The sequence below is a fragment of the Streptopelia decaocto genome (genome assembly GCF_964273445.1).
Source record: "Streptopelia decaocto genome assembly, chromosome: 16".
Lineage (NCBI taxonomy): Eukaryota > Metazoa > Chordata > Aves > Columbiformes > Columbidae > Streptopelia > Streptopelia decaocto.
In genome coordinates this window covers 3,191,406-3,204,524 of record NC_138671.1, presented here as the reverse complement: position 1 = coordinate 3,204,524, position 13,119 = coordinate 3,191,406, and the positions used below count along the sequence as shown (strand labels likewise).

The following is a 13,119-nucleotide window of genomic DNA, read 5'->3' as shown; positions in this document are numbered from 1 at the left end:
CTAAAAATTGACACTGTTGGTAGTAACATGTTTCTGCATTCGAGGAGAGCAAACAGGGGTGTTAAAAAACATCATCCAGGTGCAGAAGGCTTAACTTCATTAAAATACAGAGTTAGAAAACAACTTCCCAAACCAGACTTAGCTATATTATGCCAACCTATTTGACGCACAGTCTCGTAACAAATGAATTTCAAAGGTTATTTACAATAAAGATAGCATTTTTTAGTGGTGGAGGTTAGTTATTGCTTTGAACTTTCGAAACAGCACACAAAAATATCATATACGGTTACATAATAGGAATGGTTTTGGGAAAGATGTGTTTGGAGGATCTGTGGGTGGCATGATTGTGTTATTAAATCTTATGGTAGGACCCTTTTGTGCTAAGCACTGTATAAATGCATAACAAAAACTCCGTCACAGTATTATTCACTTCTGTAATAAATTTAAGTTCATTATAATGCTGCAGTGAAGACTGAGGAACATTGCAAGAAAATTCTCCAGTTTTGTGTCATAACTTTCTGGCTCGTTTCTGTGCTCGGTTTCTGAACTGTGCACTGGAACTGTGCAATACAACTGATATTCAGCATGAAGATTTTTGACTTTGCCTCTTGAATGGATTGAGAGTGATTCATATTTTGCATCTTAAACAGGAAATGAACCTGGGCTTTTTTTCTTGTTCTGTACAAGTGGAAAGTCATGGTATTTACCTGTAGTGTCTGCATTTGTGCTGGTGATCAAGGCCTGTTCTTCAGTGGATCTCTGGCCGTGGGGCTGTGCTGTTTGCAGTGCCGGAGCGGAGAAAGGTCTGGGATGAGAACAACAGTTTGGCATTTGAGGGAAGACGGTTTCCAGCATCGCTGCAATAATCCCGTTAACAAGAGGAAATGTGGATTGAACCACTGAGCTTTGGAGCTGCTGAACTGCTGGGCAGGAAAAAGAGTTTGCGTGAGGTTTTCCAAAAGGCGATATGTTGTGATAAATAATCTCCTAATTCAAAAACCATTCTTCTTGCTGAAATCCAAATGTGGCTGTGTTAGAGGAGGCTGCGAATTGAGCACGAGACGCTGATTAGATCGGTAAACTTTGGCAAATGAACTGTGGTCAAGTGCTCTCCGAAGGCAAAGCTGCTGCACGAGAAGCAGCTTCACTGAGCATTGTGCAAAACTCTGTGACATATGTTTTTGCATTTAAACTTCTGAAATACATTTATAAATATCCTGCTGTTTGTTTTGTGTTGAAACGATGCTTGGGAATCCTCTTTGACTCCCCTTTGCATTCCTTGGGAACACCATTTTGTACTTGCTTGGCATTTTGAAAATGAAGTGACAGATGTTTAGTCACATATACACAGATGTACCTATGGATGATAAAGCAGACATTTCTCAAAAAAAGACTTTTGGCAATATCTTATGACTCAGTGAAGAAAAATTTTGGTAATTGCATGACAGTGGAAGTCCTTAAGATTAATGGTGTTCACTTTTTTTTAGTCAAAATTATTACTAAACATGATATTGTGAAATGTGCAGACAGACTCATGTTATTCAAGCGCTTAAAAGAAAGGTTCTGCCACAGGATAGCTTTAAAAGTTGTGGATTATGATGTTTAAAATAGCTTTTAGAATAGGAATATTGTGTTCTTCTGGAAACCATGTTTGAGTTTAGGACTCGCGGGTTGGTGCCGCTCCATGAAGAGCCGGCTGGGCCTGTCGGGCTCATTTTTCCCTTTGTTTTCCTCTGGCAAATTTCATTAAGAGAAGAAAAGATTAGATTACTTTTCTAATGCATTTTTTTTTTTCAAGTAAGTAATCGGTGATGTTGTTATGGGGATAAAACAGTAGCCATGGGGCAATATTTCAATTAAAATGCCCTCATCTTGGGTAAGTGTGAGAAACTCTCCTCTCGAACAGCAGTAAGAACAAATAGGTACTTGGAATACAAACTGCTGCTGTTAACCAGTTATTATGAAAGATTGTTGACATGAAGGTTTTCTATGAAAGAGCCAAAAGAACTTTAGGTGGGGCAGAAGCACCACCTATTATTATGTTACCCGGTGGTTACTATGACATACTCCTCATTTCAGTTGGTTATTACTTGCCAGATTTTAATTATTCGGGTTGAAGTTTCCCATGGTAGGTGTCTGTCCCAGGCTGGTTCTTGGGCTGCAGTGGAGGGGGAGTCACGATCTGCCACAACAGTTCAGGCTTTGCTGGAAATCGGGCAAAAAACCTATTCTTAGGTTCACAATGAAGTAGGAAAAAGAAATCTTAAGTCCTATATATAGAATAAATGTGTAGATGGCTGACCAAGGCGATTGAGATTGGAAAACAGTGTTAGAAAGAAATAGAAGGGAGGTTCTGCTGTGTGGATACATATATAATTTATTTTATAATGCTAATACAGTTGTTTGTTGGAATACAGTTTCACTATTTGCATAAATTAGAAAGTGTTTAAGAAGTAGAGTAGGGAGTAGCGCAAAGAAAAAAGAAAGAGGCAAATGATACTTAAGCCCTGTCTTTGCTGCGCTTCGTTTTCTGTGTTTGTAACGAACACTCCCATGTTGTGACGTGGAGAAATGCTGAATACTCGTACGTCACTCTGCTTTGATCATCTAAAGGGCTGCACAGTCCAGGGCAGAGCATAATGGCGAAAAGAACTTAGTTGGCTCAGCCTGAACATAAGAAGTTTACAGAAACTTTTGGCTTTAATGTGTTTTATTGCCTCAGTTCTTTGTAAAAGGGGAATAATGTCAGAAGGATAAAGATATTTTCTTAATGCTTGTGAAGTGCTGGTTCACAGCATTTGTAAGCATTATTGAGAAGTTAGTGACAACATTATAATGCAGTCTTGAGAGCTGGATTTGCATGCAGTAATTAAAGCCTTGGGCCCTGTGCTGGAGAGTTTAACTCGATGTTCGTTAAGCGAGCGGTGTTGGCTCTGCCCGCTCGTTCCGCCGGGAAACCCTTGGGAAACATGGGATGGGACTAATACAGCCACAGGTACTTCTGTCATTATTTGAGTATTGAACTTTACAACCTAGTATTTGTACTGTCATTTTAATGAATGCACCATCCATATGTATTTGCTTTACGTAAGTAGGAGTCTTGTATTTGTCAGTCGTGGCTTTCAGACAACGCGAGCACACGCCGGGTAGATGTTGTGCTTTGAATTGCCACGGATTTGACTTATTTTCATCAAGATCGGTGGTGTTCTCAGGCAGCTGTGTGCAAAACGGGTTTTTTAAAGGCGGGACATGAAGATATTAGGGGTACTTATGTGGTGGATGAGGTGGTTACAAGTGCTGAGGCCATGAGTTGTTTCATATTCTGAGCCAAAGACGCCCAGGTTGTCCATGGGGAAATGGCGCTGCCACTGCCTGTATAGATGGTCCTTTCTGCTGCTGCTTCCAAAATGAAAACAGAAGAGATTCGCCAAGGTAATAAAGTGTTAATAATCACTTAGTAAAATGTCTGTACTGAAGTTGCAACTGGCATACAGTAAAATCTAACTCGTTGCTATCTGCGATGTATGTAAAGTGATTCAAAGAACACAGAGGCTGCAGATGTGGAAAACGTTTGCTCTTCATCTCAATTGCTGCTTTAGTTTTGTTTCTGTTGTTATGTGAACGTTAAACCACCCACAGGCACATCTTCATTTTTCAGTAAATATGCGTGTGTTTATTCTATACATTAAATTTACAGGATCAGACTCAAGGCTCCATTTATGTGGCCAGAGATGACTTGTCCTCCTGATTTATGGTGCTCTCTTTGGTTTTCAATGTGTGAGGATAATCAGAGTATTTAGTGGTAGGGGGCATCGTGAACCTCTTAATTTCTTTTATTTTCCTGTCCCGAAATCCAGCATATTGTGTTCCTTAGAGGCCACGTAGCAGAAGCTCTTGCTGCTATTATGCTATATAATAAAACCTTGAAATGAGCTTTCCTTATTCTGTATGCTCCATTTCAGATTTAACATAATTTTTGGAATTTAAAGTAGGGTCATTTTGCCTGGAGTTGTATAACATTAACCAGAGTAATTCAGTTATTTCAGAAAACTGATTAGATTGTCCTCTCTCAAGGGTGGAGACTCGTGTTTGTTCTGTAAGGTGTGCAGTACATTGCTGAGTACTGTGTACAACTAATATTACTGACTTCAACCAAAACAGCAGTGAAGGAGTGCAGAAGTTCTATGCTATTGTATTTTTCTTAAAAAAAGCAAAAGCACCTTTTATATTCTCCTTTTCTGCACCTGCGCATGAAAAACGTGCCATCCTTTTTCTCTCCGCTCTGTTCAGTCTTTCACATTGGTGTGGTGCACTGTCATTGTCTACTCTCATTTTATTAAATGATTTATGAGTGTGGGATTATTTATAATGTATACGCCATGACACTAGGAAAGTGCATTTTATTCTATGTGTGTCTGTAAGTGGCTTCTGTATTTTGCGCAGCTGTGTTGTGTCTGTCCCAATTTTCTGATGTCCCAAATATTACTTTTCTGTATGGTGGAAGCAACATGTTTGAGGCCTTCACATGTGAATGGCTTTAATCTCATCTGTACCAGGAACGCTTTGCAATGTGAACTGCTAGTGCTAGTCTGAAAATTTTGGGAGCTGCTTTAGTGAAACCTGGAAACTACTTGATGGATCCTTGAGCAGTTAAGCTAACAATTGCTCTTTATCGCTTTTATTATTATGGGCAAGAAAACGAACTAAGATTGTTCTTTTAGAGATGAGTGATGTTTTGGTACAGTGCTGTCTCTCTTGCTGGGTAAATGGGGGCACATGGCAGTGATTGATGGTAACTGACCTCTTGGTATCAATAAGAGGCTGAATTATAACCTCTCCTTTCCCTGGGTCGGTTTAAAAACCTGGGTCTCTGTCTGTCTCATTACACATTTTTCATAGAACTTGCAGCGTCTTTGGGACCCTTTAGACTTCTGTGAAGTTCACTTCAAATTGACTTGAAGTTCAAAAGTTACTGGGGAAGGGCAGAGCAAGCAGCCTCAAAGCTGAATCTAGTAGATCTTTCCTTGCATCTCGAATTTGCTCCAGCCGAGCTCTTCTTGCGTCTCATTTGTTTGCTCCAGTTTGCGAATCCCGGGATGTGGCTCTTGAAGTCAATTCAATTGACAGTAAATTCCTGCCCATCTCTGGACTGCAAGTTGAACATCATTGCTTTAGCGTAAATCTTTACAAGAGATGTTAATGTCTAGTTAAAATATGCAAATATTTACTGACTTGTCTACTGTTTGTCAGCTTGGCATGCGGGACCTTGGAGCTGATCCTTCTGTCTTGGCAGACATTGGGAATTTTGCCAATAACATTAATAGGAACAGCATTGTGCCCTCTAATCTGTTTGTTTATGAAGTACGGCGAGAGTTATCTGGCTAGATGCTCTACAGTCAATTGAAAAAGCATCTGTCTGAAGTTTTTTAGGAACGGTCACATGCTTTAACTTACAATTATCTTCATGTATGGACCCTTTGCTTCCATAAAATACTTGGGTGAGCTGTGAAGCATGGAAGTGCACAGTTAAACTGCTGCGAAACACTAAACTTTAGTTTGCAATGTTCTCTCCTCCTGCGTTGATTTTTAGTTTGAAGTTGGACTCATCAGACTGTGGGGTAATTCTTCAAAAGCCTCCTGTGCACCAAGCAGACGTGGTGTTTACTTGAAAATAAATGGTTGTGGAGATGCCGTTGTGTATCGCTCGGCCTCCTCAGGCCGTCCCTTTGCCGGGCCCGGCCCTCTGCAGTTCTGCAGGGGAAATGGGCAGTTTTATTTGGAGATTAGATTTGTTTGTTTACAAAAACCCTTTGGAAAGAAGGCAAGATACTTATTAGCAATATTGAGCCTGAAAATCATTTAGTTTTAGGAGGGAAAAGACAAAAATCCCTCGCAGTTCACTGAAAAAAACACCAAGGTTTAAGTTACACCGGTTGGAACTAAACAGATCTTTTAGATGGTATTTTGTGGAAACTAAGCTGAGCGCAACTTGGCCTTTAAAGTAATGTGAGATAAGTTCTACTTAAAGTCAGGAGTTTTTTGGAGGTATGAAGTACAACACTGGGGATGGGTTTCTGGATGGGCCAGTGAGGAGGAGCTGGGTGAACTCCTGTCTGTGCTCCAGTCAACGTGACGCTTGTTGGCGGATCAGCTGGAATTCACTGCTGCTGCATTTCAATATTTTACCTGAGTACATGAATCAGGAGCCTTTCTGTAGGCAGCGGGGCTGCTGTGAGCTGAGCCAAAGCTAAGAAAGGCTTTGGATTGACCGCTGATAACTAATTCATGTAAAACATTGTGCCTGTATTTCCAAGGTAGGTCCCACCTAGATGTTACGTTAGCTAGTGAGGAATATGCCTGTTTAATGTTGTCTCAAAATGTTGAGGATGTATTAAACTTTGCTATTAGAATAAATTGTTACTCGCATTTGCATGTAGAGCTCTTCTGGCACGCAGTTCTCCAGGCCATTTTGAGAGAATGAATAATCCTGACATTTGTGCTGTTACATGCCTAGTATCTTAATCTCAGTTTTACAGGCAGAAAAAGTGAAGTGCGTAAGTAATTTGCTCAGTTTTGGAAGGAGAATTGGGAATATAGCACAGACCTTGTGACACTTACCTTACAATTCTAATCTGTAATCATTTCTACTCTTGGAGTTAATGTAGAAGTTACAGTTTGACATTTGAAATTTTTGAAAATAAACATTTATCAAACTCAGATTTCCTTGGACAAGCACCTCCATTCTTGGCTCTCAGAATATTAACTGTAATAATTTTAAAGACGGGTAGGTTAGACTAGGTTTTAAGAAAGCATGGCTGTAGTTCACATTCATGTAATCTAGTCTCAGTTGCTAGTTTAGGCGCAGCTCAGGGCACCAAAACTAGGAGTGTAGGTTTTTGAAGAGCCGAGTGTCTCCAAGAACAGTCAGAGCACCCGGGTTGGAGCCTGGAGGAGATGGTGCAATACCCAGTAAATGTGCATGTTTGTGACTACATGTACAGACATAAATGGACTTGAAATGAAATCTGAGAGCCTTAGTGTATTATTTTCCATATATTGTCCATGTGTGGGTTTTCTTTGTTCTGAATAGTTTCGTTTTTAAAAAACAAATTACACCGCAGCGGCTCCTTATCTAGCGCTGTGTTCCATGCACTGTGACTTCAGTGTTGTTTTTTTTAATTACACTCTGAAATACTGATAGCGTGACTCAGTTTAGCCAGTTATCCGAACAGCCTGGTCCTGACTTCTCTGGGCTCCACTTAACTTAATCCAGAGGTTTTTGCTTGGGGTCTGTTGTGTCCAGTTGACCAAAGAATTTGTGTGGCCTTTGCAGGAGAGTAGGACGCTGGTTTATTAAAACCCGGCTTCTCTCAGACTAGTTTAATATTTAGTAAACCAGCCAGCCTAAGACAACAGATAAATAAAGTTGTTTTCTTTCGCGTGGTGCTGTGTTGGAGAAGAAGGGCTGGGTAGCTCTGGTGGGGTCGGTTCAGATGGGGTCTGGGTACAAACAGTTCTTGGGGAATAAACACACAGAAGCTCTGCTCAGGCTTTTGGTCACAGGAATTTTGGTTGTATGTCAGCCAGGAAGTGAGGAAATCAAAAGTACAGCAGGGTTCATGAAATCCTCTCTTTTCAGTCCCTGAGGAGGAAAACAGAACGTACATGAGAAAAACATCAATTAACTATTGTGTGGCTACTGAAGCAAATCCCAGATTTGTGAAATTCACAGTGGCCTAAAATGTTAGTAAAATGGAAATCAATTTAATTTTTAGTTCTGTCTACAAAGGATCCTTGCATAAACAGCCTAAGAATACCTAACATTTATATAATTGGAAATATGTGCCTGTTTAAGTGATCCAGCTGAGTGTCTTTAATGTTAATAGAATTACTCCATGAATGAATTGACTCACGTATGGAAATGCCTGTTCCTATTCTGACTGAAAATGGGCATTTACTTTTAGCAGAAAAATAAATATCTGCACGAATGAGAATATTTTGCAAGGTCGTTGTTAAGCCAGAAGCATATGTCACAGATTTGGATGAGGATAACTGCAGAATATTGGTGCTTGTCTTCTTTCATCCTTGGGAAGATACATTGTTGTACGTAAGAAATTTGTATGTAGATGTTGGAAAAGGGAAGGTGGTTTAAGTCAAAATTGTCTTGAAAAATCAATGTTCCTTTTAGTGTTTCTATATGGATACAGCAAATAAAATGTTAAGAATGGCAGGGAACACGTGGAACACTCTGTCACATAATATATGAAACAACTTGTTTACAGTTCCACTGCATGTCGGCTTAGATGTGTTAATGAGAAAAGTGCAATAGTGAATGAGTTTTCTTATAAGAAAAATGCATTTATTTGACCCTCAGGTTGACTTCTTGAAGTTACTTTGTTTTAGATTGGTTAAAAACCTACAAACGTAAAACGTAAAGGAAGTTTCTGGCAGTGACCATTTAAAGTGGGCTGGAGATAGTTATTTTAGACAATCACAGTAGCTGATACATCATCACAAATATTGATAGTCTGCTGCTTGCTAAAAATGAAAATGAGGGCTCCATTTTTTTCCCCTTTCAGTTATCAGAACACATTTTTGTCGAGTCAGCTTTGAAGTACAATGTCTCTAGGGGTGTCTGTCGTGTTTAAATATTATGTCAAGGACGGGAGAATGTAGACAGGGATTACAGCAGTGCTTTGCTTTTCTGCTGGTGGTTTAGATCCTGGACAACCATTTGTCTCAGTTTATTGGCAACTAATGATGTCTGTCTTGTATACAGATTTTTTTATCATGACTGTTTCAAGTTTTCCTCCCCAAACAATATTTACTTAGCAATTATCCAAGAAGTCCTGCACAAAGGTGTTGGTGTGGGTATGTAGACTTGCTCAGACATCAATGGAAATGAAGCGGCTGAAGGGAGAGACAAGCGGTTTCCTGTTGATCTCCTCTCCTTTCTCATTCATCCTTGGCCATCCCCATTGTGCTTTTCCCAGCCCAGCCAGGGGCTCCTTCCCCTGAGAGTAGGTGAGAAGTGCTTTGAAGACAAAGGTGTCTTGGAATAAATAGCTGGAGGTAAGAGCAGCTGATGAGTTGCAAAGCAAAGATGGTGTTGCCAGTGAAGACCCAACAGCCTCTGTGCAGCACAGGGCTGACTTGAACATTTGAAACCACTGCTTATGTTCTTAAAATCACTCACGGGCTTAAATACCTTTTTTGAATTAGAATCAAAACGGAGAGCCGGGAGCGATGGAGAAAAGGCTGGGAAGAGTTAGTGAAATGAGTGAAATGCGAAGGGGGTGCGAGACGCCACCTCGAGACGGGACTGGAAGTTGGTTGGCAAGTCGGCAGTGCCATCACCCAGCTAACCAACGTTTTATCATCCCCTCTGCCCCCGCTCTAGGATTTCTGTCCCTGAGTCATGGCAGACAGAAGACCAGAGAAGGCATGTGAACAAGCATGTGAATCCCTTAAGCGGCAGGATTATGAAGTGGCGGTGAAGCATTGCACAGACGCTCTGCTCGCCCTCAGCCACTGCCCCCCCGCTCAGCTCCCGGAGCCTTGCCAGGCGCAGGTCGACCGCATCAAAATCGAGACTCTTCTGTATAGAATTGCTTCCTTTTTACAACTTGTGAGTGTCACTCTTTAATAGTATCTAGTGAACTGGGAAGAGCGATCAAATACCTCGTAGTGGCAAGATGGAAGTCAAATGCGGAGTGTTTCCTGTGCTTGGCGTGTTGGTTTGCCACAGAATCCCTCTTGCTAAAGCGTATATGAGGCTTCTGTCGTGTAGTTTTCCGTCATCTGGTTATTTGTCAGGATTGGGATCTGAATTGGGTCTGCATCACAGTTCTCGAAAAGAATGAAAAAGATACTTCATAATAAAAAACAAAATTAAAAAATATATTCCAGGAAGGCAAAATATCTGGGTTTAGGATATTGCATTTGTACAGTGATGCTGAGTTACATACCAAATTACCTTATCTTTAAAGAGCATGAAATTCAGGTTGCAAATCGAAACACTCAAAAAACGAAGTGAAGAAATGCTGGGATTCGGGTAGTTGATTCACACCTAATTCAGATCCCTTTGCACAGGCCTAAGATTCAGCTTTTAATACTTGCTCATGTACTAGTTTTCCATTGCTAGGCTAGAGCACAGGTGGTGAAAGGTGTAACTTTTAGGCTCTGGCAGATCTCTAACGGAAATGTGAAAACTGGGGTCTTTGTAAAGGTGTGTAAATGCTGAATTGTAGGTTATCCTATTGCCAAATTTGTGTCCTTCCTTTAAAGCAGCAGAGACCTCCAGTTCCTTACAGGAAAGGACATTACAGCGCTTAAGAATAAACCTACAACCTGCTTGATTAACCTACATTTTTCCATACTTTTCTGTTCTAGAAGTATTATGACAGATTGACAGGGGTGTTGTCCACCCCAAATCTCCATGTATTGGGTAGAAACAGTTTCATCCCAAGTGGAAAAGGTTTGGCCAAGTTCTCAGGCCTTGCGGGGCAGCTTTAAGATAAATCTTGCCCATCTGATTAGGGAACGTTTTTAAGCATTCGTTAAATAAAGAGCTGACTTGGACTGTTCAGCGTGCAAAACAAGAATTGGGAAACTTCTTAAATTAAGATGTGATCTGTTTTATGGCTCCTCAGGGGAAGATGTTCTGAAATAACTAATATATATATATATATATATATTTTATTAGTGGAAGTTGTGTTAGTACAGACTTGACTTCTCAAAATGATTTACATAGGCCAATAAGTGGATAGATGTTTAGAAGTATTGAATACATTTCTGACCTGATGCAAATCCTGTGAGGCACCTATCCGGGTGTTCATCATAGCGAAAATAATGGCAGGAAGTCTTCAGGGGCTTGTAATCAAAACCTTCCTGTTGAAGACTTGGATTAAATAGATACTTGAAGGTTTATAAGCTAAAAAAAAGAAATCCAAATTTTCCTTCTTGTTTCACTAAAGGAGTAAAGTGAAATCTACGTACCTTGCACATTTCAGCAGCACCAAGTTGTATTTTTTCCCTTGTGTTGTGAGCCACCTACAAACACATACATATACCTTTGCCTTTTCATGTTTCTCTTTTAAAATGTCCATTTGCTGAGCATTTGAGAAAAAGTCAGCATTCTAAGAATGAGTGATATGATATTTGACATGTGACTGATGTTCTTTATGTGTTCCACCCAGGAAAAGATGAAGTAATGGATTCTTGAACTTGTAGTTGTTTGTGCTCACCGGAATAATGCTATTTTTAAACTTTTCATGTTTTACCTTTCAGAAAAAGTATGGGCAAGCAGATGAAGACTGTAGGCATGGTATGCTCATTTCTTTGTTTTATTACGTAATATTATAAATTGCAGTCAGTTGTCTGAATTTTTAAAACTGATGCCCAGATTTCTTAGTTTGCTGGCAATGTTGGGCTTTTTTCCTAGTTAAAATGACATATCTGCTTTATAATACTTTTTCTGCTTCTTTTTTTTTTAATTATTTTTTGAGATATCTCGCTGTTTTGTAGCCAGTGTTCCATACCAGAACTGGAATGCATGTCTTTGGCACAGCGCTGCTGTTTGGCTAATAGAGAGTTTGGTACCCAAATGTCGGGTGAATTGATCGCGTTAGGAACCTTGTGAAGATACAGATGCCTGCTCTTTCCCTCTTCCTTCCTCGTGGATATTTTGGTTTGCATTTGGGGACTTAGAGAAAATCCAGATGATGTACTTGTATTTATTCCTATTTGTTAAAGCTTCTGAATGTGCGTGTGTCATGGTGAAGTCGAGCCTTTCATGTTTCGCTGCCTTGTTCTGGAAGGTATTTTTAAAGGAATTCACCATCCCTGCTAATGTTCTGTTATTCATGTATAATGCAAGTGATTCAAAACCCACTGAGAACTCTGAGTTCGGTGGGCACTGGATCGGAGTTGATCACTTAGATTTGGCAGGAGAAGGCGGGTAGATCCCCCCCTTTCCGTTTGTAGCTCCTCAGCTGCTCTTGAATTTCAAAGGACATTTTCTCAAAGCACAGTTTCGTTACACAGACTGTGATGTACTATTCCGAAATTCCTGTGCTAGCAAAGATAACCTTTAAATTGTTCCTCTCTGGAGTTGGGTGGTGTTGCTTTTATCTTCATTGATACTCAAGTCATAGTGTGGGGAACTGTGGGATCCCCAGCCCATTTGGGAAGGTCCACAAGAACATAACTAAGAGACATAAAATTGCTTCCTATAGGTGTAAAATTAAAGTTTTCCAAGGCTGAACATCGCTTAATCAGTACCATTCTTAAAATAGTCTGGATTTTTCTTTTAGAGCTGCTGCTTTTAACTGTTGAGATATGGCAAGAGTGTAATATTCTGACTAACCTCACAGTTATCTTTGAATAAAAGCGAGAGAGAGACATAAGGAGAGATGAATGATGGTTAAAGGAGGTGGGAGGGAGGATGCTGTGCAATGTGCAGCCGGTGGTTTGTGTGGGGTGATGGGTGACATTCATCTCTGAAGCTTTTCCTGGCGTGTGTGTCACTTGTCAGTATCTCAAAGGAACCGGCGTGTTCCCTGTTTTCTTCTCTCACTGGCCGGGTATAGAAGTGGCTGCAACACAAGCACTGGTCTCTGCTTTTTTAAATTAAGTAGAGAAAAAAGCTTTCAAATATATATTCGTAACAAATAAATAGCATCCACTTTAATGTTAATTTCCTTAATTCATGCCTGCAAATATTTTTTCTAGATCTGAATCGGAGGACGTTTTCCAACCTACTAATGCCATATTTACGGATATAAAAATGGCATGTGTATATATGTATTTGTATACACATGTCGTATTTTTATGAATGATTCCCTATGATGTGCAGTTATCAATGGCAGCTCAGCTTCTGATAGTTTAGAGTATCCGCATTTGTCATCCTAAAAGGTCTTAGTTTTATGCTTGAAATATCCTTGGGAGGAAACAACCTTCGTGTGGACTCCCTGACACTCACACTTCTTCATACTCACTATTTTTTATAATAGACAAAGTTTTCCTCAGGCTGCTGTTCTGTCTTTTTACAAGACTTGACATGTTGCATTCCTATGACAGTTTTATTTTAACTGGAATGATAAGTACATTTCGGAATAG

The 13,119-nt window shown here is 40.1% G+C and overlaps 1 protein-coding gene across 7 annotated transcripts in view; it reads left to right on the top strand.

Moving 5' to 3' along the window:
* Nucleotides 1–13,119, top strand: part of HELZ (helicase with zinc finger) — a 73,288-nt gene that overhangs the window by 5,901 nt on the left and 54,268 nt on the right. For 3 of the 7 annotated variants that reach the window (XM_082066922.1, XM_082066923.1, XM_082066921.1), the window contains exons 2-3: nucleotides 9,401–9,628; nucleotides 11,290–11,326. The exons of 2 other annotated variants lie outside the window; for them this stretch is intronic. In XM_082066922.1, coding sequence (XP_081923048.1) covers nucleotides 9,419–9,628; nucleotides 11,290–11,326 — 247 coding nt within the window. In that variant the 5' untranslated portion in view covers nucleotides 9,401–9,418. Of the gene's footprint in view, nucleotides 1–9,400; nucleotides 9,629–11,289; nucleotides 11,327–13,119 lie in introns of those variants that run through there. 2 more of the 7 variants (XM_082066925.1, XM_082066926.1) reach the window with 2 other exon arrangements.